A 26,121-nucleotide genomic window follows, 5' to 3' on the forward strand; every position below is an offset into this window, starting at 1 on the left:
GGGTCACAGGGTCAACAGCAGCCCCACTGTCTGTCTGTCTGTCTGTCTGTCTCCTTCTTGTGATCCAAATTGTCTTAGGACACAAGTTTGTCCCAAGTCTTTAAAGTGTTTGACTTCAAAACATGAGATTCGACCTGATTCATCTGCAGGATCATGACACAAACGTTCACCACTCATTGCTTTATCTTGCCCAAGTTTCTTTTTGTCCCTGTCTGTGTTGGTTTGTTCACAAGAAGATGCAAAAAAAAAAAAAAAAACTACAGGACAAACGATCACAAAACTTGGTGGACGGATGTGCTCTGGGTCACAGAAGCCTCAACCTTCAAAACCTAAGAATATTCAGGGGACTTATTTTGACGAGTGTGGGCATTCTGGTGCAGTCTGGTGGAATTTAAGGGGACTCTAAGGTTTGTGCCCTACTGAGGGTCATTCTAGGTTGTTTTGTGGGGTGTCTATTTTTAAAGGGACTGTTTGCTCCACCCATAAGAAACACATGACACCAAACCACACGTACTAATCTTCAAACCAGTATTTTAGTATCAAATTCATAAGCAAAGTGAAAACTGTAATAGTAAAGCAGTTAAAATTTAAGTGCAAACCTGCAGCCCAAGCATTGATTATTATTTAGCTCGTCATGTCAAGATAAAAACACCAGAAACAAAAGTGCTCACACTCCACTGTTCCACGCAGATTTTTCTCTAAACACATTTTTATTTCAGAGAGAAATGTAAAAAATGTTGACATTTAAAAACAAGACTTTACTGACATTTGATTAAGAAATAATAATTGTGTTTTGTCTTAGTGAGTACAACAGACAAATATTCATGAGAGCAAAAGACAGAAACAAAATAACGCTGATGTAACATCAACGACAGTTTGATGGCACGGCTGAAGAAAAGTCAGAAGGCTGGAGGGAGTCTACACGAATAACAGTTAAATATTATTGTAGTGGATATTCAAATGGGAGAAGCTACACATAGTATGAAGAAGAATTGCAAATGTAGTGTATAAATGTTACGATACTAAAATACACATTAAACCACTGGACTTGTTTGATTAGTTTTGAGTCCGACGTTAAGATCATGCAGCTGTTGATGATAAATAAAAAAATATTAACAACATGGCACTTTAATCATACATGATCAGACAGAATGGTGGTTCCTCTGTGTAACGGAGTGTGAATGAGTGATGCTGCTTGCATATAGTAGCTTTTCAAACTAAAAGACAAACAATCACCTCAAATTAAATTTCTATTTACGCTTACATTTCACTGTGGTGATATTTAAAGGCTTTGCATTTTGAGACTGAAGCCAACAAGCAACTGAAAGTTTGAAACCATCCAAAGATAAATTCTGAATGACTCATAACCCAATAAAATGCATGATTAGTTTTTCACTTTCAAGTTAAAAAATGTTCAAAATAGTCTTAAAGTGAAACCAAAATATATGGAAAATGTGAAAAAACTGAGGCGTCGACTTGAACAAAATGCAGGATTATTGCATATATGTTTGTAAACAGTCTCCTCTCTTCATACCGTTGTCACTGGCGGCTCTGTGGATCATGATCAAGATCAACAACTAAATGATGAATGAATGTCAATGTCGTCAAGTAATCAAATATTATTGAGGTCGTACTTTTGTGATTTCTGAGTCTCACTCAGAAAACTACCACAAACAAAAGTGAGTCTTAATTTTTTGAAAACAATTTAAAAAAAGAAGAAAATATGGTGAGTTGGAGGGAAGATGATGATGATGTGGTGTGCAGTAGAAGATGATGTGATCCTGGACTCCTGGTGGGTCTGCAGGGGGCCACAGGTAGTGATGATTCAGAGGAGGACCGTGTGTGCGTGTGTGTGTGTGTGCGTGTGTGTGCGTGTGCGTGTGTGTGTGTTTATTAAGATCAATGTGCTTTCTTCTCTGCTCCTTTCGATCTTATTACTCGTCAGACTTCATCTTCATCTGCGCCTGCATCTGAGCGATCATCTCCTGCATGCGTCTCAGCTATGACAAAGAGGAAAAACAAGGTTCCATGTTTATTTCTTCACACTGGGTTTGTTTGTATTAACGACTGATGAGTGACGAGAACTGGAAGCAGCTGGAAACTTTGGTCAAAATACAGAAGTGGGCAGATTGTTCCAGGGAAAATTCCTCTGGTGGGAAGTGACTTGTTTCATGTCTCTAATAAACAGAAAGTGTCTCAGAATATAAACGAAATCAGGATTAATGGCCTTCATAAAGCCAACTCAGCACTAATGAAGCCAGATTAATTCAAGTCTGACTTATTTAATTGATTGAATATTATGGATCAGGAAACCATTATATTTTAAAACCATCACAGGTCAGACTGACAAGCAACAACGTTGCTCTCTATGATGTATACCGCCATCTTGTGGCTCCAGATAGAAATGCACATGGGTCATTTGAGGTACTTCTACTCAATAAGTTATTTACCTCTTTTTTCACATGGTTTTATGTGTTTGGAAAATTACTTTAGGTAAAGATTTGTTTAAAGTTAGGCTTAACTTTAAACAAACCTAAGCAAACCTAAAGTATGATTATCATAAAGTAAGGGATGATTCTTTACCTTAGGGAAGAAATCATGTGTAACACTTCATTTAAAGCCGCCTGTAATTTCTTAACAATTTCCAAAAGTTCAACCTGGATTCAGTTTTCGTAATTTGACATTAATTACAGAGACATTAATCCATAAAACAAAGGGACAGGACATTTAACAGTTTGATTTCCTGAGAACAATACTATCTTTCTTTTACTAAACAATTAAAATCTTAATGGCTGGAAAAATGAATATAAATTCAAAACTAAGGAAATACAGTCTTTAATTTATCAATGACTTAACAGTGTCCCTGTTGAATGAACAAATATTTACTCTGTTTTATTTTGTCTGTAATTTACATGTATACAGAAAAGGTAGATTTGACATTATGACAGGTTCAGCTGACCTGATGTGAAGTGACAAGACTGGAAGTGTAACGACTGAACAGTCTGTATTTTCCCTTTCATTAATTATTTCCTTTGTAGGAAATAATTTGTAAACTAGGGACTTTCAGAATAAAACGTGACGTCATTGTGCGCAGTTGCTATAATATTTCCTCCCACTCAAAACTTTGATCAAAACAAATAGACCACTGTCTCTGCAGCTTTGTGTTTTGGGATCCTCACATTACTGAGGTCATTCCCACCATAAAAACTGGGCCAGGACATCCAGGCAGGAAGTGATGGCGTATCCTGCCTGGGCACAGTGTTTACAAACAGCCCCTCCGCACCCTGCCCACTCACTACGGTGAACTGCAGCAGCAACACAAACAGGGCAATCAAAAGCAATCAGGAAGCTGGTTATTGCCTGGTGATATGCAGGCTCCATAACCCAACAGGAAAACAATGCATATGGAAGATAGTGCAGTGAAAATAAATAAGACTTTTTGCCTGGATTGACCTTGAATTCTTTAGATGGATTGAACAAAGACATGCTAGTATCGTCATTTCTCAAAACCTGCAGCCATATTTTCACTTAGATATTTAGCCCCCTTTTTACTGGGCTGATTGAACGGTAGCACGAGTATGTTCCTGTTGTATAAAACACAGGGAAAAGTGAATATTTGTTCCTAACTAACTCAAAGTGATGCAGCTTCATGTCAGCGACAGCTTTGCTCTTCTTGAACAGAACAATTGAAGAACTTTAGATTTTATCCCTTCTTACAGTTGTGTTGAATTAAAATGGGAACACTCGGTAAAGAATGGATTGACCAATAACTCCTTTAACATGCATATGGCAAGTGAGAACTTCAATAACAACAAGTTAAAAACTATAATTTTATTTGTTTTAAACATCTAGTTTTTCCAGCTTTTCAAAAATTCAGATGAGGTGTGTGTTCGTACCTCAGCCTCTTTCTGTAGCAGGATCTGGTCCTTATCCATGACCTCCTCATCCGCAGCCCTGCAGGAAAAAACATGCAATATTATTAACTTTGCTTAAATCATGACCAGATCATCTGCTGTTTCACTGATATAAATTCACATCTTACCTGCCCGTTCTCTTCAGCCTCTCGGAGCGGAAGTTCTCGTAGTGCAGATCCTGAGTCACCTCCTGCAGGTCTTGCATGTGGGTCCTGTAACACACAGACACGCAATCCTATCCTCACACACTAGGAGGCAGTATAGATCTGTTTCTCCAGCAAACCTTTACAACCAGTTTAATGAGTGAGAAGTTCAGTCAAGGTTTCAAAAGACTTCCCTTCAGCTCATTTTATTGCTGAAGCAGTTTTATTCACTCACACAAGCATGGTGCGTAGTTTGAGGAAGTCATTGTGCTCAGGGTTCTCCACTTCAACCACTCCCCAGGGATAGAGACGACCACGGATCTTCTTTCCCTTCACCTCAATCAGCTGATTGGAGCCGATCACAGCAAAGGGAATGCTAGCCTGGGGAAAGAGGATAAAGGTCAGTGGATCCCCAGAGAGAAACAAAGTCAGATGGAAAGAGATATGGAAAATAAAGGAGTCAGAGAAAGTCAGACAGAAACAAATATAGAAAAAAAAAGGTGGCAGAGAGGAAGAAGGGATGAATGGGGAGAGAATGGTATCCATCACTAAACCAGAGAAGACGTAGTCTCTGAGCAGCTGACATCATCAGCTGTGTCCCTCCCTCACCTTCAGGACTCTTGTCTGCTCCTTGAACTCCTCGTCCTCATCAGAGTCCGCGTCAGGCAGCTGATAGATTTTGATCCCGTGCTCGGCGATCTCATCCAGGATCTGAGAAACGGAAACAAGTGAAAAATAAACTGTGAGGAGGCGGTGTTGTGACCTCATCACAAACTCCATGTCATGTCCTACTGCACAAGGAAAACTCGAGTCCTGAACCCTGCAGAGGTGCCAGTGCAGGTACTACCACAGCTGGTGTTGTCAGTCCAGACTCCAACAGTCTAGAAACAAACGATCAGAAGGGCTTTTTTCCTTCTAAAAATCTTTTTCATAAATGTCTCTGTTTGTAACTTTAAAGTCTGTGTATGGTAGACGCTCATAAAGTATTTACTTCTCTGTTTTTCTTCTGCCTTTGATCAATAGCGAAAACTGAGAGACAAGAAATGTGTTGGAGAGAGACGAGGATGGACATGCAGTAAATGTTCTGGCCTGCTGGGAATCAAACCAGGGAACTGTGATACGACCATGTGCTCTAACAGATATCATGTGGCCCCCTGTATTTCATTTTTATAAAGTTATATATCCACAATGTGCATCTGCTTTAATTCCAGCATGTCAGTGACGTCTGTAATTTATCTAAATACTGTGTATATTCGTAAAATGGGTGCATTCACTGTAACCTGTGTCATACAGACAAAATGACAGCTGCCGCTCTGACCCATAAACAGAAAGTAAGATGGCCCAACAGACTAATGGCAGGGTGTGAGTGAGTAGCAGGGTGTGAGTGAGTACCTGTTGTTGCAGCAACACACTTAATTAAAGCCCCCCCACGGAGGAAAGAGGGGTGAGACAGAGAAGGTTAGACAGGTGAAAAGTAATAACGGCCTGTGTGTGTGTGTAGGTGTGTTCTACAAGAGTCCTTAAACAGTCAGAAGCAGAGTTCTCACCCTGCTTCCCTCGCGGGCCGACCGGTGGAGAAACAAGTTAAAACAAAGGAGCTTTCTTCGCTGCAACCCTCAGGGACAGATGTCAGTATTTATTATTCTAAACATCAAAGCTGCGTTTTTCTTTTGTTTTCCCCAGAGCAGACTTTTTAAATCCACAATGCAGTCTTATGTAATCGAGCCCAAAAATGTCAAATGTTGTTTTCCTGACTTTTTGGGGACTTTCATGTACTGTAGTGTATAATAGGACAGTGTTGAGTCAGCCAGGAGCCTGGGAAGTGAGCGCAGGTTTCCCTACAGAGCGCAGCTCCTGTTTGAGCCCTTGTTATGGCTGCTGCTTGTTTTTTCAGTGAGCTCTGTGCGAAGTGTGTATGAGATAGAGTGTCTGCCATGGAGAGTCGGGTATTGTTGTGGGGCAGGTCTAAAAACAAACAGGCTTCGCAGGACTAACAGGAGATCGTGACATAAGACCAGAGCCTCTTTTTCCTTCATTTACTCAAACACGATTTACAGATTCCTCTAACATGGTGGCTGGATAAACATCACTGTGATGGGGCGGAGCACCGAGAATTTTGGGAAGTTGTAGGAAAATAAACACATGAGTGACAATGGCAGGAAAAAATGAAACAAACAACAAATCCAGTCACACATGAAGATAAGACGGATAAATGCAATGCAATGAAACAGGAAAAATCTAAATGGAAGGCCACTGAGAAATTAAATGAACAACTAACTGGACTGGCCCTCAGCAGAGCAGATATCACAGCGAAGGCCCAAAGTACTCTTACATTTCATGAAGCCACAATATAGCACACACTCATAGATATTAGTTCTCTAAATGCACCTGATTTTCTCTTATTACAATTGGAGTGTGGGTCGCCCCACATACTGAGGCTTGAGTCCTCCGGGCCCACCGCAAGTTCGGTTCCGGCCTGGCCCTTAGATTCCCAGCTATATTTCACCATTACACACTTGCACTGTCCGATCAATGAAGGCGAAATGCACAAAAAACATCTACTCATGACTTGTTCCATTGGTCACTGATGAACACATTTAAAACCACCTCTCGCAATGTCAAAGAAAGTAATCCTGGAACCGCCCCTTTTTACTGATGTGTGCCATAGTTGTTGGATGTCTTTCTTGGCTCATGTCTCACACTTACACCAAGTTGCGTGGAAATCCATTCAGTAGTTTTTGAGTAATTCTGCTGACAAACAATTGAGCCGACGATAAAAATAAAACAACAGACAAGGCTGTAAATAGAAACTCCTTAGAGTAGGTAACTGGGAGAGCAACATATTTCAAATTACTATTAAACATCCAAAAACATCATGTGGTCATTGCACAGATGTGAGTCCGTCTGCCATCATCTGTTTCCAGACCTAACTAAGCCAAAAGCTTCAAAATGGCTGTTTACCTGAATTACTGTTCCGTAACGTGTGCTTAGTACGGCCTGACACCTGTAATCAAGACCTCTCAGGGATCATGCCATGTCAAAATCACTGCCTGCTTCAAATCCCTGTTGTCTCCTGCTGATTTACTGTACACAATGTAAGCCTTAATCCCTAATGTAACACCGGCCTCTCCTCCTCCTTGTAGTTGTGTGTTTTTGTTGGCACGGAGATGCTGGCAGTGGGAGCCATTTTGACTTTATGATCATCCTGTTGGGCTATAATACCCCCCCCCCCCCCCCTACCCCCACCCCTCCCTGTGCTGTTATGGTTGGCCATGCAGGGTCCACTCAGTGCTGTCAGGGAGGCAGACAAACAATTCCACACAACACTCTACCTCAGTATTAATTAGAAAAGGAAGCCTGGGATTTATCGCCTTATGTCTCTGGCTCATATCGTCAAGTTAGAAACATTGTTTGTGGAAATGTTTCGTCATGTGGGCCAGTTACAGTGAGTATGTGGGTGGAGAGAGATGCTGTCCAGTAAGAAAAATGGGTTCGAAGTGAGATCGGGTGAATCATGTCAGACGTGTGATTCCAGTGAAAGGTTGGACTAATTCTGTTCCAGGAATAGCTGTATTAAATACGCTGTGGTGGTTATGCGTAGCCCAAATATAGTATACATATGGTTCTATACATAGATGTAATTACACATCGTGAAGTCATAGGGGACATGGCTAAGAAGATTTTTCTGCAGTTGCACCATAACCTCAAATCATAATGTAGCAGGCTGCAAACCCGTCATTACAGGGATCAACCGTTTCATCCCGTCAACCTGTCGAGCGAATAATATTTTCACGATTTCATGATTCTCACAAGCGAACCCACAAAAATACGAATGACTAAAACACCTGTTAAGCTATGAGAAATAATTTTTCGACAAACAACATTGCAAGAGAACAAATAGCTGTCAAAGAAAAAAAGCATGGCGACAAAAGGAGGGGATTGTGGTGAAAACATGCACAAACACACACAGTCGCAATTACACAGTGCTCAAGTGACAGCTGAGGACAGAACTAAAACTGTAACCGCGAACAATAGTTGGAAGTAGAAACGTGTAACAGAACAGTCATAGGAAATCAACAATGCAGAGAGAGACAGAAAAAACAATCTACAAAACAAAACAATCTAACTGCACCTAATCAACGACTATTGAGAAGAGCAAGGATGGGGGACGCAGAGGGACCAGAGCAGTGGCACTTTTATGTAAGGTTTATGTAACCTCACAGCTGCCTGCCAGCTTCTGCAGAGTGGCCAGGGGACTGAAACGGTGCATCGCTGCAATTAGAAGTAGTAATACTGATTAGCTTTCAGTCAGTTTTAAACCTTGTTCCATACTGAGAAAACACCTTGAGGGGCAGGGGCCCTCTTTTTCCAAGACTGCAGAGTTTATTATTAAAGGAAAATCTTGACCACGGTGAGCATTAAGTCCATTTTCCTGAGCGCTCTCTGTCCTTTTATGAGATTCCTGTAGGTCAAACTGTGTCTCCAATCCAGTGGATAAAAAGTGCTTACTTTGTCCTCTTTCATGTCATTACTTTGATGCAGAATTGTTCTACAGTGGAAAGGGCTAAAATGAGATGTGATGCAACCACAGAATTTAAGCGGCTGCATAAAACTATCCAAACTACCTTAGCATGCAGCTAGTCCACATGACCAATGGTGTCACACTTCCTAAAAGCTTTATAAGAATTACCGTAACCAATGGTTTCATTCCATCAGTCACGTGTGGAGTGAAATGGAAAACAAATGTTTTGATTTTATTTTGGAGCAGTGGGAAGGCAAGCAGATAAATGATTTAGCTGAAAACTAAACTAACTAAACTAAACAGTAGAATGGAAAAATCAATTTGCTAAAACTGTCTTACATATTTGCTGTTTACACCTGGAGACAAAAATGAAGCACCAGTCGATCTGATGAATTCCAACTGCCCAGCCAATAAACTCTGTGAAATATGATTTCTGGACAAGCAGAAATATGGTCTCACATCCCACATGAAATCCAACCCACTTTTAAGAGAGACACATCATCATCTCCCGTTGTAAATCTAGGTCCTGCATGGTAGAAAGCATTTTAAGCTTCAAGCGCAGGCTGCTTTATTTCACTCTTACAGTGTGACACAAATGGAAAGTTTCTCCACCATCTTCTATCAACAAATGATTTCAATGCAATGATTGAAACAGAGTATTAAACAAGGCTTCTGCCAACAAATATATTTACACTCAGTGATAACTGAGCCGTCTGTTGCTCTACAAATGTTTCGGATGCCACATTTGAACTCAATTACAAGATGACAAGACAAAAAGCAGAATAAAAAACATTGAAATTAAAAATCATATGTCTTGCTAAACTCTTACTATTTTCTCAAGTTTCCAAAACTCATTTGCTAATAATAAGACACATGAAAATAAATGCTGCTCTCTTGCTACTCCCATTTTAAACTAATTCCTGCCTGCAGGGAGTCTGAGGGGGTCAGAGAGCCCCAACAATACCCAATGTAAGGGGGTTGGGGGGTTTTCGCCTCCTACACGATCATACACACACACACACTCTCATATGCTTGGTGGATTGATATCATCTGGTGCCAGGAGAAAAAAAAGGTTTCAGTTCAGCGTTTTGTTGCTTCAGGAGGACAACAAGTTGAAGGAGGAGGAGAGGTCAAAAATAAGCTTGTATCTTCACTGTAACTACAGAGCGACTCCCTCTGGCTGTTCAAATATCTTCTTCTACTAAAAGAACCAATACACATAAGCGGCACAGGGAAAACCAATAACTTTGTGTTTAGAGGATTAAAGACACTTCCAGGCATGTACGGGAATTCCAGGTCTATCCGTCAGTTGACGATCCTGACTGGAACAGACCGGACAGGTGCGGATGGGAAATACAGAGGAAGTCCCACAACCATAGCAACGAGAAGGCATCATATGAGTAACTGTGATCAACACACTCAGAGGCACATATGAAAACACACCCATTCTCCTATTGTCTCAGCTAAGTATTAGAACAGTTAAGACCACCCACCTCTCCCTCTGATCAAAAAGCATGGAGAGGAACAATCGAGCTATTCATGTAATCTTGTGTTTAAGTAAGATTTAGAAGGGGACAGTGCGAGTTTAAGATTTTTTCATCCACACACCACGTTTTGTGACTTGAGCTGGTAATCAAAAGGGTCTCAACGGTAAAACCCAACAGCTAAAAGTGACTCATTAGCAGCGCGGCAAAAGTCCAGAAACCATAGTTACAGGTTGGTCTCCAAACAAGGAACCCCGGTGTTTTCACAATGTAGTGGGAGCCGATGATTGTGTGTAATAGAGCTGCTTGTTCTATGAGGGAAAAATGCATATTTATTGTTTTCAAATCTGCAGAGACGTGGAGTATGCCCTGGCACAATGACTGCTGGAGGGCAGAAAAATAAATATGTCCGCGTGTTTGAAACGCAGGCAGGAAAAGCACAAGCTGACCAGGGAGTCTTACACATTACACACAAACGCACACAGGAGCGGTGAGGGAAAACTGAGGTAATGACCATTAACACCTTTACTCATGGGGCACCAGAGGAGACATGTACAAAGAGAAAAAAATGGAGAAGAATATCAAGCTCACATATCATTAATCAGTCGCCTCATAATTTCCTGTCCTTGCCCAACAGATCTGACCACAGACCTTCACCTTTGTTTACCTTTGTGTTAAAAATGCTTCACTTTCTGTTAATTCCATTTAATAAAACCTGATGACAATATTGGCCAGTTCAAGCAGTCCAGTCCACAGGTAATGTGTCCCAGTAGGGTCGTATAGAGCTGGTTCACACAGCGGGAATGTGGTGGAGGGGCTGGGGGAGACAACAGTCAGTCCGACAATGAGGGAAACAAGTGACAGTGCCTCGGCCAGGGGTGAAATATGGCAGCTGAGGATACAAACATAGGGGACGTATAGGGCTGTGGATGGGAGACAGTAAGCAGAGATGGAGGAGGAAAGACAATAGAAGAAGGGAGTAGAGATTCAGAAGATGAGGGAAGCGACAAGAGATGTGGGGAGGAGGTTCAGACGGAACACAGAAGGGAATGGAGGGAAGAAAAGGGTCTGGACTATTGTCTGCTGCCTGGTGCGAGAACAGAGGAGGGGAACTGGGTTCTCTTGCCCTCTGGCTTAAAAGAACAGCCTTTAGTCTTCAAAAGAAAAAATAGATTTCACATAGATTGAGGTTGAGGCCTGTTACAAAAGCTTGTTTCATTCTCTGCAAACCTTTAATCAAAATTAAGGCGTATTACACTGCTTTAAATGCAGCTGTTCTACTGCTGATCGTTCTAAAACCACACAGCAGGGTTTGAGATGTTTGCGGGTGATTTTTCCCACTTGTAGGTTCTGGCTATTTGGTATTAATGCATTTCACCAGCATAAGACAAATAAACCTGGATTAACTAAATTATAGTAGAAAATCTCACATCTGAAAATTGACTTTTACCCAAACCAAAACATGTGATTTGATTGTTCTAGTTACAGAATTATTTGAAAAAAACAAACAGACAACAGCAATAATTTGTACTTGCTTCCATTGGGATTCTAGTATAAACCTGCTGCATATTGTCATCTATGTTCAAACTGAGATAAAAAAAAAAAAATTGAAAGCAATTTGAGACTAAAGCCTCACACAGGATATGACTGAAAGGTCCCAGACTGTGAGGATCAGCCCCTCAATATACCCTCCTCGGGGCATTTTATGAGCTAGTGACTATAGAGACCCCAGTGAAGGAAATTGGCATTAGAGAAAATTAAAAAAGGGGACCTAAGAGGCAGAGGAAGAAAGTAAGAGGTAGCTGAGTGAGGCACTGCCAGCACAGGAAGGTTTGGGGGAGAAAGAAAGCAGAACTAAGGGGATGAAGGCTGAACGATGTCCTGTAGAGCCTGAGCTGTACAGGACAGCAGGTTCTATCTAGTTGGTGGAACAGTCTTCACACTTTACAGGAAACTTTTATTGTTCTGTAAAAGCTGTTTCCCCTGAATAATAAGAGAAAACACTGGACGAGCCCTGAGAGGAGGGGAACATATTTACTGAGAGACAAATGGCTTAAAACGGTGAGAAAGTAACCTACAAAAAACAAACTATTGAATACTATGGGAGAAACACAGAGGGATATCAATCATCCTGCAGCACTATGCTTTTTGGCAGGTTCTTGGCTGCTGGTGCTCTGACCTCAAAGGAAGGCCTGGTGCCTCACTGCACTGTACGAGACTGTAAGGCAGGAATCAGGCACGTACACCTAAGAGCCACTTCAGCTAATCTGATCGAACCAACAAATACTAAAGACTTCTGTATTTGTTCTCCTGAGAGACACTTAGAAAGACAAATGGGGATTATGACTCCATTTACATGCACACAGAAAAAAAGGGACAACTAAGATAAATGAGTTATTCTGAATGTGACTATGAAATAAAGTCAATATTTTGAGGTCACAACACATTTTCTGTGGAAGCTCTCAGACATAACATAGAGAGTCAATACATCAGGAGAAACCTGTTTACAATGAAGATGCTTGGAGGATGTGGCTGTGTCCCTATGTGAACTGCTGTATCAATGATTCCCTTAATAAGGACACATGTATATACAAAGTTTATCTCATATCTGTACTAGAATTCTGTTAAAAGCCAAGAATATGTTTGAAATACACTGAAAGAAATGTTCATTCTCACAGAGGCTCCAACGCCAGAGAATACTTATTTTAACAAATTGAGATGAAGATAAAAGTGGTGTGCCCAGAATGTGATAGAAAGCAATTGCAGGAATAATATATACTCCTGAGGGGAAAGGGCCATTCCTAAATTTGGGGGCAGATTGCTCAATTAACCCTCTGTATTTCCTGACAATAATTGTTCGTCCAGGAACTCATTAAATACAGTCAAACTAAATTTAAACATGTCTTTGAATGTGCGTCAATACTTCTAAAAATTCTAAATGCAGTTTAGAAATAATTATGACTTCTTCCCAGAGAGAATTTTGTGGAAAATGTATGTGTGTGTGTGTGTGTGTGTGTGTGTGTGTGTGTGTGTGTGTGTGTGTGTGTGTGTGTGTGTGTCCATTTTATCGAAGTCAGCAGCTAATTGCTCCTTGGTGTACACTGGGAAATGTCTGTTAAGGGTACACTTAGCAGAGCATGTGAACAAACTCTGCTGGACAGATAGCGTAGTGGACAGTACGGCAGCAAAGAGGTCAGATCAGAGTGATACTGTTGCAGAGTTTTCCGCTGCCACACTGTAATTTCCCATTCCGCCATTATTGACTACACATTCAGTAAAGGATGTCCAACAATGAAATTAATGAAAAGCAAAACATGAACAAATTCAAACAAAAAGTGTGCCAAAGGCCCATCAACACAGCTGACCTGCTGCACACTGCCAGCTGGATCAAATAGCAACTTGCAAGCTTGGGGGTTTTCTATAGTTTGGGGAGGGGGTCAGCACTGGCAGGAAACATGTTTTTTGTTCATCTTAAGTGCCAAAGGAACACTCACACAAGGTTTGAGGAAGGTCAAAACACAAAACAACACTACAGAGTACAATTAAACTGGTAGGTCCTCTTAAGGTCATCGCAGTGGAGGAATTTCACCTTTCATGGTAGTTCAAATACAGAATTAATCACTGAGTTCTCAGCTTTTGATACTGTGACAAATGTTACATCGTGTTGTCTTTGGAAATACAAGAAGAAAAGTATGTGTGTGAGTAAGAAACCTTAAACTGTGAACCCTCATTTTGCTAAAATTATGCATCAGCCTGTTTAACCATTCTGGCTGTTGAATGCTTTGAACAAAACAGACTTCCAGAGCTGGACTCCAGTCAGTCGACCCGCCCGAGCCTGCCAGACAACCAGCTCCGAGAGGCAGGTGGGAGGTCTGGGCATGTAGGGGCAGGTGGGGAGACAGGCTGACTTCCAATTAAAAAACACAGTGGAGTGGGCTGAGAGGAAAAAGTAATTTGCAACTTAAGCCGCACACACCACCCACAAACTTCTGACCTAGGGCATGATGCAACTAATGATAACTTTTATTATTGGCTATCAGAGAATTAACATGATCTTCCTGATTGGTCTAGTTTCCAGACTTACACTGATGACATGACAAGAGCCCTCATGGACGACTCATGGATACTCATGTTAGGAACAGTAGGAAGCTTAGTAGCGTGCACGTGCAGGCAGGCAGACACTTGGGTCAGCCGGAAAAGGAAGTCTCTGGGATGGGTTGAGACTGGATGGGATGTGTTTCATCTTTATTATATACAAGACTCTTTTCGAACCTATGATCCTCCAACTGTTTCCTCTTTTATGTCCTTTTGAACATACTGCCTATATCATCAAAAACATAAGCATGTAAGCCATCAGTGGATCTACACAGGGAAGAACACTTATGCTTTATCACACAAACCCTGTAACTTAGCTATTCTTAGTGATTATTTCAATCGTCCGTACAGAAAGAGCTTAGATATCTAAAAATAAATATAAATGTCAAATCTAAGGGAAAGTGTATTATGACATACTATATCCAGAAAAAAGGGAACAGCTGTGCATGTGTATGTGCGTGTCTGTGTGTATGTGTGTGTGTGTGTATGTGTGTGTGTGTGTGTGTGTGTGTGTGTGTGTGTGTGTGTGTGTGTGTGTGTGTGTGTGTGTGTGTGTGTGTGTGTACATCAAGCTCACCCTTCTCTTCAGGCGATCCCTCTCCCTCAGTGTCAGTGTGTCAGCCTTGGCAATGACTGGGACTATGTTGACTTTGCTGTGTATGGCCTTCATGAACTCCACATCCAGTGGCTTTAGACTGGGTAGGAAAAAAAAAAAAAGATGAGAAGAGACAGCAAAAAAGAAAACATCAGAGAATTCAGTAGGATTATGTACTGAGAGAGCACTGAGAGACAGAGGTTGAAAGCTCAAATGTATTTTTGTAGCTAGGGAACAAAGTTCATCAATAAACACACTTCTCTTCATTATAAGCGAAAATGAATGCAAAAAACAGCTATCGTATTTTGACAGATCAAAAGTTAGTTAGATCAAAAGTTAGGTTTGCTTTGTTAGCATCTGCTTGGTGGTATGATGTTATCACAGCACAATGTGAACGATTTAAATGTATTTCCCAGTCTTTTTATTTTAGCTAATTTTGGAAGTACTGCTGTAGACATGACAAACTCAAATGGGGTTTGTTTACCCGTGTCCAAATGGAGATATGAAGTAGAAGCAGCAGTGCACCCTGTTATCCACAATGTGTCTTCGGTTCAGTCCACTCTCATCATGGAGGTATCGTTCAAACTGATTGTCAATGTACTGGATGATGGTCTTGAAGCTGACGTCAGAAGCAAACAAAATGAGATGAGATGAAAATCACCACAAAAACACTGTTGCACCAGATCTAAAAAAATGATTTGATGACAATGGACAGATTTTGGTTGAGACAAAATAAAGAGTAAGTGATTAGTGTCCTGTTACTTCATCTCTTTTGCAGTTATTTACTCTTCTAGCGTAGCTTATAGTGTAAAAATACAGCAACACTAGATCCAACCACAGGAAATAGATCTTCAACAAGAGGCCACACTGACAGCTGGCATGAGGATACCACACAAGCAAACACACATGTGCGCGCGCACACACACACACAGTTGAAGGAAATTTTAACGTAGAGAATGCAAAGGGAGGAGATGTAGGAAAAGGAGTATAAAATGAAACTTAAGAAAGGGAGGCTGAGGTCAGGAGGGAAGAATGAGACTCCACACTGGACAGGAAACACGTCCCAAGATATTATGACTCCTCACTCCTCCACAGCACACAAACACAAACACACCAGTCCTGGCTGTTGATAGCATCGCCATATCCAGGGGTGTCGACCACAGTGAGACGAAGCTTCACTCCTCTCTCCTCAATCTCAACGGTAGATGCTTCAATCTGCACTGTCCTCTCAATCTTCTCTGTGGATCCCAAGAACAAGAATAATCACAATCACTAACTCTTTATTAATGACTGCAGGGAAATTGCTTAAGAAAAGGGAAGGAAGTAAAAGTATGATTAAATTATCCACTTTCCAATGGCTGAGTCAACTATAAATTAGTAACAAGAATATATAAAACATGTATAAACCATGGGTTTTTGTCATCTGAAAAGGACTACATGTTTTCTTATCTGTACATACTGACCCGGGAGGGCATGGATAATTGTTTTCAAGCCAGAACAAGTCCTAATCTAAGTCAAGTCATAAGAAGGGCAGGGTCATATTTTGAGACTAAAGCATTCTCAGCATTCCTCTTGAAGCACTGCTCTGCTGGAGACATTGCAGCAGACATTTCTGTATTATTACAGTGTGTATTTTTGTGCATGTTCATTTATGTGTGTGTGCGTGTGTGTACTAGGGAGTGTACCTGCAGCACCAGGGATGTAGCGTTCAGGGTAGAGATCAGTGAGAAACAGGCTGTTTATAAGTGTCGATTTGCCCAAACCAGACTCCCCTGAAAACCAAAGAAAATGGAAAATAAAGCTCTTTTCTCAAAAGATATTTAGCTGACGTCCTCGTCAAAAGAAAAGAGTGGTCACTCACCTACAACCATTAGGGTAAATTCAAACCCTTTTTTCACAGATTTTCTATGAACTTGGTTTGGAAGGTTGGCAAAACCTACATAACCTGTTGCATCTGGGAACTGCAGAAGATAAAAAGATATTGTTTAAAATAAAGTTCAGGAACAATTAATAAAAAAGCACTAACTGAGTAATAAAGGGACAGCATTTATGTCATAAATATCAATTTTTATATTTCAGTGTCCCTAACTCAGTAAACAACTTAACTCTCTCCTGACATTTTCCATCAGTTGATGAGGGAAAGTCTGTTTGTAAAGGTGAAGTGAGATTTATGATGATGCATATCATTGAGAAATTCAAACAGGCAATAAAGCAAAGCTATGAAACACTAGCATTTATACAGGATATCCTCCCTGGATGCCTGTGTAAGTGTGTGTGCATGAGATTACAAGTACCATGAGTCTTAATCACCAAAGCTTAACCAGGACCCCTCTTGTTCACTCTGTCGATGTGTCATACAATTACTTCATGCAACTTCTTGTTACTCACCTTCCCCTTTTCTCCGGACTGAGACATTGCTGTTCACTGGATGTTAGACGAGCTTACTGGTAAAAAGAAGAGATAAAAAAAAAGTATCATATTCAGCAAATATTCGTCCAGAAACCCTGTTGAAACAATTTCTCAAGTATTCACTCATTCAAGATGTTTAAAGTGTTGCTTAACCTCAGATAAAGTCATACTTGCAAGGTTATTCTCACAATTCTCTTTATAATGACCCTGAGCAGACGACAGAGCAACAAGCTTGCTTGATAAATTAGCCACATAATGACGGAGCAGGAAGAACAGGCTCCATTTTATCACCAACACACTGGCCCTTGACAGGTGGAGTGTGATAAGCATTAGAAAGAGGCAGGCTGCAGTGCGCTGCCAAACGGAGATGCACTCTGGTTACTTAATGGTAAAAAAGGTGGCATGGGAACCCGAACTGACCTCCCTCATTTGGGGAACCATTTCACACTGTTAAATTCATTAGGCAGTAGTCGGGGGCCCTCTGTATCTACATGAAAGAGGCCAGAGATCTCTCATACTGACAGGGTAGTTTCATCGAGCCCACAAGTGGAACAATGGCTGTTTATCCCTCTGGTTCCTGAAGCCTTTCCTATACAGAGCAGCTCAGCTGGGGAGGAGGGAGAACACGTGCCTCCCCCCTGAGCACATTCAGGACTGGCCACAAGCAGGACAGCAAGGGGAGACACCAGCCATTTCGTACAAGTCGAAGGGATAACCCAATAAAAAAATATTAAATATATAAAGAAATTTCTATTTTCATGGTCTGAACTGTTGGTTTGACAAAAACAGACATGTAAACTTGGGTCTGGAAAAGAGCGATGGAGATTTTTCACAATTTTCTGCTATCTTAAATATCTAAAATATTCATATTTTAAAATGAATCGCTTAGTTGGCAATCAGTAATGAAAACAAGATTATAAGTGCACGGTTAAGATAAGTTTAGCAGCTAAAATGTTTTGTCATGTTCACCATCTTCCACTTCCATTTTGACCTGATGATGAAGACAAATGGCACAAAATAAATAAAAACTTGGCCTGCTCTTGGTGTAAGAAGAAAAGTCACCAAAATGAATTCAATAGTTTTTGAGACTTTTAACCATTAAACAACTGAACTGAACAGTCAGAACTGAAACAAAGTGATGGATTGACCAACCAACCAGCATTTCCATCCACTGAGTCACATTAGTTTCAGCCCTGAAACACGGCAAAGACAACAAAAATGTGTTTTCATTGTGAATGAACATCTAAGTTAATGTAGCAGCCCACACAAGCTTATCCGTGTGTATCACACACATACACACCCTTCTATTCTTTGACGGGCTCTGTGGGAACCAGCATTAGTCCAGCAGCAGATTAATTAAACCGTTCAAATATCGCAGTTGTAATATCACAAAGACAACACAACAGGACAGACAGGCGGGAGGCACACTTCAATAATACTCTCTTAATAATGGCCATTTAATCGGCTAGGCTGCTGAGCTGCTTACACACACACACATCTATCAACAGGCCAGACATGGGGGAGATTAAACTGTTTGAGCCAAAAGGGAAAAATGCCACCTTAGTAAAGCCAAAGTTGTTGGCATGTTGAGCATTTACAGTTGATTTATTGGCTGGAGTGAAGCCATGAAGCGGGCAGCAGTACGATCAGAACTATTCACCTTCCTGACAGGCGGTGTCAAGGGTCCGAACACCCACCCTCCATGGATTAAAAACTTTCTGTTCTCATTGGAAACACCGAGGCAATAATTTCACACCATGGACATTTTGTGAACTTGGTGGCATCACAACAATTATGTTAATTTACTGGCAAGTGATCATGGCAACAGGGAGCTACTCAGCATAATAAAGTGATGTTTGGCCCATGTAAAATACACACAGACATAAACAACAACACAGCCTTGGCTGAAATTATGTCGCCCTTGGAGACCAAAGGTAGTAGCGATAGTCAACAGCAATAAATATATTATGCTGGTGTTAAAGTCGTGCTGTTAAAAACACATCATTTGCCCAGAGGACAAAAACGTCACAATAGGCAGAATAAAAAAGCCTTTCAACCAGGAGGAAAGCAGCCAGCTTGTTCATAGCTCACACAGAGTTTAAAGCACAGGATGGAACCTTAATGATAATGGGGGCATGAAAGGAAATGACTAAAAACAAAGCATAGAAACAATTTGTTATTCTATCACAGCTGCTGGTACAATGAACCTTTGGTGGAAAAAGTTAAATAATTAAATGTGAAACTGTAACTGAGAGTCAGGTAGAAGGTGTAGGTTTGGTCAAAGGGCAATGAATGCAAACCAATGGAGAAATACATGTGTATATATATACTGTATATAAACATGTATATATGTACACACATATATAGATATATATCAATATTGTGGGCAATGTTAAATCAATGAGCAAGAGTGAGCTGAACTGATTTACAGCAATATTGGATAAACATTTCTCAAAATACCTTATTAAAATAAAATGTCACTTGCTCAAGAAGAGGTTCATATTATCCAACCCCAAGACTGATTGCAGTCATGATTCAATAATGTCATAAATGAAATGTAGGGCTGCAACTAAAAGATCTCAATAGTGAGATTTTATTTTCTCAACAAATCATTTGATCTTTAAAACCTTAAGAACAGTGAAAAACACCAACACATTATCCTCAAGCACAAGGTTTTGTCCAGCTAATAATACAAAACCCCAAAATATGAATTCACTTTAATGTAAGGCCATTAAAAGTATTACAATTAAAGGTTTATCTCATTAAAAGAGGGATAATTTACTTAACAAAATAACTTAAACAATGAATCGGTGATCAAAACAGTTGATAAAAATTGAATTTGATCAACACCAATTGAATAATTACAGCTTTAAGGAAAATAAGAGTTATTTGCATACCTAAACTGAAGACTAGCCCTATTGACAGCCAAAAGTATTCACCAAATTTACGTGACCGTACAGCATCGATCGGGCGAAAAGAACTCAACTTTCAAAAAGACCATTTTCCTGTTAACACAATAAAACAAGGGATAAAAGTTATTTCTAATGTGCCTTTCTTCCCCCTTTTTTAAACATAGTTTTGTGAATAAAGATGTCTTGCTGTGTAAAATCATTTAAGTCTTTGGCACAATAGCGCAGGTCCACTGTCGACGTGATTCAAGTTTGGTTTTTCCATTCACAGCCCAGTGACAAACCGGAGGAAACATCCCCTTGTAGTTTACAGTGTCAGACAGATGTCTTCCCCGGCGCTTCTGTGTCGGGCCAGTGTTTGTAAGAAAAGGTCGCAGGAAGGGGAAAGGTCAAAGAGGGGTGAAGGTGCTGGCTCAGAGGCATGGGGGCGTCTTTCAGTACCAAGAGATGTTGTCCTTCTGATATCAAATTCATCTGTGGAATAAAAGGGCAGCTGCAGGCCTGAGATTACAGCTCAACCAGTCAACCATGGTGCCCATAATGTTCACCACCCAGAGAGAAAGGAAGTGAAATATGTGCGTTTTGACTGAACACAAGCAAAGATGGATGATAATTCTTCAATGGTGGCCCTTCGCCACAAACACATCATGAAAATAAGTTATTGTTTCCAAATGTTATTGTGAAGTTGTCTAAACATGAAATTCATGTTGCACAAATATGCCTTTCTACCAACGGTCAGGCATTGATCGATGTTAGAGTTATTCGAGAGGCCAGGAATTCTACACAAGAGGAATTAACAGGAAATTTGTGAACGTTCATGTTTTGAATGGCTGATCTGATACAGATTGGATATGAAACGGGTTTGGAAATATGGAGGTCCAGTGACATCTGATGAGAACATGAACTGAGACAATGAGGCAACTGGAACTTAAAGGGATAGTTCACCCAACTATGCCGATTGAGGGGTGGGTGAAGTGTTTGAGTCCACAAAACAGTTTTGGACATAAAACCTGTTCAAAACCTGTGGTGTCATCCAAGTGTCCGTAAGCCCGACCATTTAAATTCAACTGGAAGCAGTGTTATTTACACCTTGTTTTTAGTCTTAATGTCCGGTGTTATCCAGAGGAGTATATCAAAAGACATTCAGACTAAAAACATGGTGTACATGACGTAGTTGTGGGTCAGATTTGAATGTTAGGGCTTACGGACATGTGGATGACACCACAGGAGCAGTGTGGAGGCATGTTTCTGTTGTTTTTATACATTTGAAGACGTGGTCACCAGTTTGTTCAATTGTATTGGATTTGGCTGCAACCCCCCCCCCCATCGGCACAGTGGTTAATGAGTGAATTTAAGAGTTTAAAAAGTACTGGATTTATCATCATGGCTTTGAATATCTGAAGAGGAGGAGCTGCTCACATGTTTAACTGTGTCAGACCTTAAAAAATAATAAGCTTCAGTCACAGTAAGTGTGTGTAACGTGTGTAACGTGTGCGTGTGTGTGTGTGTGGAGGCCTGTGGATCTGATGTCCACCACACCCAGTCTGTCTGTCAGACACTTACCACAACAACAACTGGGACAATGACATTAAACTTTGAACCAGCACCATCAGTGAAGCGCCACAGTTCCTTCAAAAAACACCATTTCCTCTATAAACCGTGTTTAATAGACGGAGTGTGAGAGTAGCTGAGCTGTGGAAGTTGACATGTCAAACTTTAGCAGGCAACAGTTGTTACCGCGGCTGGTGTCCTGCTGCCAGCTCGGCTTCCACTGTCTGAGGCTCCGGTGAATCTTCCTCCTCCGGCTCCGGCTGAACCTCACGGCCTTATTACAAACAACACGACAACATGGAGTAACCAGCGGACAGAGTCTTACCTCAGCTGAATTATTCTTAATCAACAGGAGCTTTTTGGATTCTCGCCTCCGTCCCAGCCCAGGAAGGGAAACCCGGAAACCGCTCCCGAGAGTCCGCCCCTAGTCCCCGAAGCGGCCGTCGTGCTGCGCCACTGACGCCATTACGGCTCAACGACAGGAGCTGCTGGGCCGTGGAGAAGCATTGCTCGTCAGATTCAATATGGAGGTTTCTGTGTTCCCGGTTTCTTTCACTGGCTCCTGCCCTGCTCTCTGCCCGCCGAATTCATGGAAAAGCTTTATAGTAATTGAATGAAATAAATAGGATGCACATTTTGAGGTATTTTACTGGAATATGTTTTTTTTCGCAAAGAGACTCTAGCCAACTTTTTATTTCTACATAGAGAGAATCTGCACAGATATAGAACAGTCTATATGAGCATAGGTCAATCAACAACTCAACTATAGTCCATAGAAATGAATTTGCTATATTGATAATTGTTGTAGATGAAGAACATTTAGTTGTTCCAGTTTCTCAAAGATGACCATTTACAACTTTTCCTTTTAAAAAAATATTTCTAATAAATCACTCTGAAACTTGGACAACTTAAACTAGCTATTATAGTATGAGTTTAATGTATTGTTTTATTAAAACAGAACAACTCCAGCTGTCAATCCTAAATTGGAGAGTGGAAAAAGTGAAGAATACATTTCATATTGGTTTACATGTCGAATTGTTTATAATTTATGTTTTCATATAGACTATATGCCAAGAATACGCTCAAAAACCATATACATTCACTGAATGTGTTACAATCTGAAATCCAATGGTGGAAAAAAATTAAATCTTATTGTAAATCTAAAGAAATGTATTGTTTAGGGGTCATGACAAATCATTATTCTACTGTGGGTGGTTCATCACTGCCCACTACACAGAGAAAATATAAAAAATATATAATACATATACACAAGAACACAATAATTAGATAATAATAATAAACACAAAACATTAATTATCACAGAATCCTTGCTATGAATTTTAACAAAAGAAAATAGATCATCAACGCAAAAACAAATTTAAAGTGAAATTAAACTATGTTTGCATCATCATACAACTTCTATCACTAATGTGGGATGTACATTTGGTCAAATCAAAGTGACTATTCTGCTTTTTCACTTTTTTATAAAAAAAATTATAAAAAAATGCTTCAAATTTAATGTGACTGCATCTATATCATTATTATAATTATGATTATTATTATTATTGTTATTTCTGACATTGTGTGTTATCCAATTAAGAGCCTGATTCATTTTACACAATGGGTGTGAAATGGTCATTTTCGGTGCAGACAAGTGGCACTAAACTCCATGTCTGAAAAATCAATAACAACCGCCCTGATTCATCAAACCACTGCATTTCAGCGACATACCATCAACCCCCCCCCCCTCTCTCTCTCCTATAACTGTTCAAACGCACAATGCGCTCTGGACCGCTTTATTCAGCCTCACAACTTCCCTGCGTTTCCATTGGTCCCTTGAGGATGCGGCGAAATGTGATTGGAGGAAAGTTTCTCTTCCAGTCCACACACCCCCCCCATCCCGCAGATATTCGTGATTCGGTGCCACTGTGGTTCCAGTTGTTTTCACATCCCCTCGCTAACAAAGAGACGCAGAGCTGCTGCCTCTTACATCTCCGGGAACAGTGATGCACAACTGACGCTTTATTGTACATCGAGGCGAAGACGAAGGAGCTAAAGAGCAGAAACACACTCGGCTTTCAAAAAGAAGATCAATTAGGGGAGACTTTGGAAAGTTCTTTTTTTAGACTTAAACGTAAAGAGCGAAAATGGTGTCGGCCGGACTGGAGATCATGGGACTGGCGCTGTGCGTAATTGGCTCGCTCCTGGTGATGGTGGCGTGCGGACTGCCCATGTGGAAGGTGACGGCTTTCATCGAGGCCAACATCGTGGTGGCTCAGACAATCTGGGACGGCTTGTGGATGTCGTGTGTGGTGCAGAGCACGGGCCAGATGCAGTGCAAGGTGCACGACTCCGTCCTCGCCCTCAGCCACGACCTGCAGGCGGCCAGAGCGCTCACCATCATCTCCTCGGTGATGGGCGTGCTGGGGCTCATGGTAACTATAGCCGGGGCGCAGTGCACCAACTGCATCCGCACGGAGTACGTGAAAGCCCGTGTGGTGAACGCCGGAGGGGTCATCTACATCCTCAGTGGTCTGTTTGTGCTGGTGCCTCTCTGCTGGATGGCCAACAACATCATATCGGACTTTTACAGTTCACAGGTGCCCGCATCTAAGAAGAGGGAGATCGGCGCTGCGCTGTACATCGGCTGGGCGGCCACAGCGATGCTGCTGATCGGAGGATCGCTGCTGTGCTGCTCCTGTCCCACCAGCGGGAACTCGGGATACTCGGTAACATACGCACCGACCAAGAGAGCCACTCCAAACGGGGAGTATGACAAGAGGAACTACGTGTAGCTATGTGGCTCATGGCAGGCGGTGCGTAAAAGTGCGTAAAAGTGACCTGCAGCTTTTTTGAGAGACGTTATCTTTGCACCAGCATTTTGTTAAAATCTGAAATATGAACTTTGAAAATCAATGGAAGCACCTCTGCTTTTTTACGCTTGGACCACGACTTCCCACTTCCTTTTTGTATCTACAGGAGATTAAAGAAAAAAACTATGAACCACAAGAGGTAGCTCACGACAAAAAGGAGTATCTGTGTTAGGTACCTGCTTTTGTAAGTCTTCGAAATGATTAGTGTTTTGAATTGTTTACTGTTGTAACTAAAGTTTTTTGTTTCTTTTCTTGAGGAACTCTTGCCATCAAGTATATTTACACTGTTCTCTTGCCTTGATGTGCATCGTCAGCACAAACGTGTAGGCTACTGTAACTGAGAATAATTGCACTCTCACGCCGACATGTTGAGGACTCAGCGACAAAGAACGATGGAGAAAAGTTCCTGGGGACTTCGACGTTTGCAGTGTATTTTAGGACCTGTGGATTCCGGAAAACCTGGGAACATATGGGCCAAAATGTTTTATGTCACAGTCCTTTATCGACCGCATTGAACCTGCTATGTCTATTTTCCACCTTTGTCACTGCAGGAATAAACGTTTTCTGTTGGTTTGTTGACGTTTGATGTAATGATTCATTATTCATGTATATGAAGATGCAATATCGTTTCATTTTTATTAAGATTAAACCCAATATATTGCCTGAAATCTGAAGTGTGTTCTTAAACCAAACAACTGGGTTGCAGCGGGGTCTGCAGAGGCAGGAGAGCCACCATCGGCTGTGCGTAACGCATACCGTTCCCACCGTGAATCCATACACCCCCACGGCGGGAGAAAGTATTTTGGTTAGCCATAGAAATCCAGATGACAATGCCCATTCAGCAAGAGTGGGGCTCTGCTGTTCAGCTCACAATACTCCACAGCCCCCACCACCAGCCCCTTCAGACCACCCCCACCCTCCTCATCCGCAGTCAGTGAAAGGCGTCCAAATTAGAGCTATATGGGGAAGCTGCTGGAATCGTCTTCCCGAAAGTGACTCCATTTGTCGTCACAAGCCCATCTCCCTCCACCAGGATGGAGTCCATGACTGCAGGGAGCACACAGCATCACTAGTTTACCCACAGCTGCCTCAAGGACACACCATGTTAACACTGGTGATGATGCTCAGCAGTTTTATAATAAAGATCTAGCAGGGTTGTTTAATTTGTTGTTACAATAGAAAAATAACAATTACACGAGATATTTCAGTGTGTGAGTAACAGCACTCTTGCTTTAAACGGTGACTGGATTACCCAGGCTTATCCATACTTGTTTTGCTGGTGATTTAAGAATCTTAGCTGGTCATATGCCGTCTTAAAAGATGAAAATATGGCCCCGCAGAAAATCTGCATACAGTCGGGGGAGTGTGGTCAGAATGTCAACCAAGGCTGAAGTTATTCACCAGAGAAGATTCTCCACATTCACAACAGATAGCACTACTGCTATTGTTCAACATTTGACTTGAGCTTCTGCACATGGAACACAACATTACATTCAGATTCAAACTATGATGTGAGACATACGGTCCACTCCCTTTTCCCTTTTAATCAAATGTCATGGTCTTCATCAGTGCCCATTTTTTTCAGTTGCCATGGAGATGGATCTGTTCATCTTCACAAAAGTTCAC

At 41.2% G+C, this 26,121-nt stretch overlaps 2 protein-coding genes across 3 annotated transcripts; one reads left to right on the plus strand and one right to left on the minus strand.

The window, feature by feature from the left end:
- Nucleotides 1-691: 691 nt before the first annotated feature.
- On the minus strand, nucleotides 692-22,089 carry zgc:63587 (septin-2). Of its 2 annotated transcripts, none has more exons than XM_020099301.2 (12): nucleotides 21,948-22,089; nucleotides 17,142-17,197; nucleotides 16,615-16,714; nucleotides 16,439-16,525; nucleotides 15,868-15,991; nucleotides 15,238-15,372; nucleotides 14,736-14,853; nucleotides 4,667-4,768; nucleotides 4,293-4,438; nucleotides 4,043-4,126; nucleotides 3,897-3,954; nucleotides 692-2,000 (listed from the first exon to the last, which is right to left on the minus strand). In XM_020099301.2, exons 2-12 carry the CDS (start codon nucleotides 17,166-17,168, stop codon nucleotides 1,935-1,937), a joined length of 1,047 nt encoding a protein of 348 aa, XP_019954860.1. In that variant the 5' UTR covers nucleotides 17,169-17,197; nucleotides 21,948-22,089; the 3' UTR covers nucleotides 692-1,934. The 2 variants fall into 2 exon arrangements, with proteins under 2 accessions (XP_019954860.1, XP_019954861.1); XM_020099302.2 differs by having other exon boundaries at nucleotides 21,809-21,990.
- A 1,540-nt stretch (nucleotides 22,090-23,629) lies between these two features.
- cldn5a (claudin 5a) lies at nucleotides 23,630-25,163 on the plus strand. The gene has a single exon (XM_020099317.2). It carries the CDS (start codon nucleotides 23,770-23,772, stop codon nucleotides 24,415-24,417), a length of 648 nt encoding a protein of 215 aa, XP_019954876.1. The 5' UTR covers nucleotides 23,630-23,769; the 3' UTR covers nucleotides 24,418-25,163.
- The last annotated feature ends 958 nt before the right edge of the window (nucleotides 25,164-26,121 follow it).

This window comes from Paralichthys olivaceus, chromosome 4, assembly GCF_024713975.1.
Source record: "Paralichthys olivaceus isolate ysfri-2021 chromosome 4, ASM2471397v2, whole genome shotgun sequence".
Classification (NCBI taxonomy): Eukaryota; Metazoa; Chordata; class Actinopteri; order Pleuronectiformes; family Paralichthyidae; genus Paralichthys; species Paralichthys olivaceus.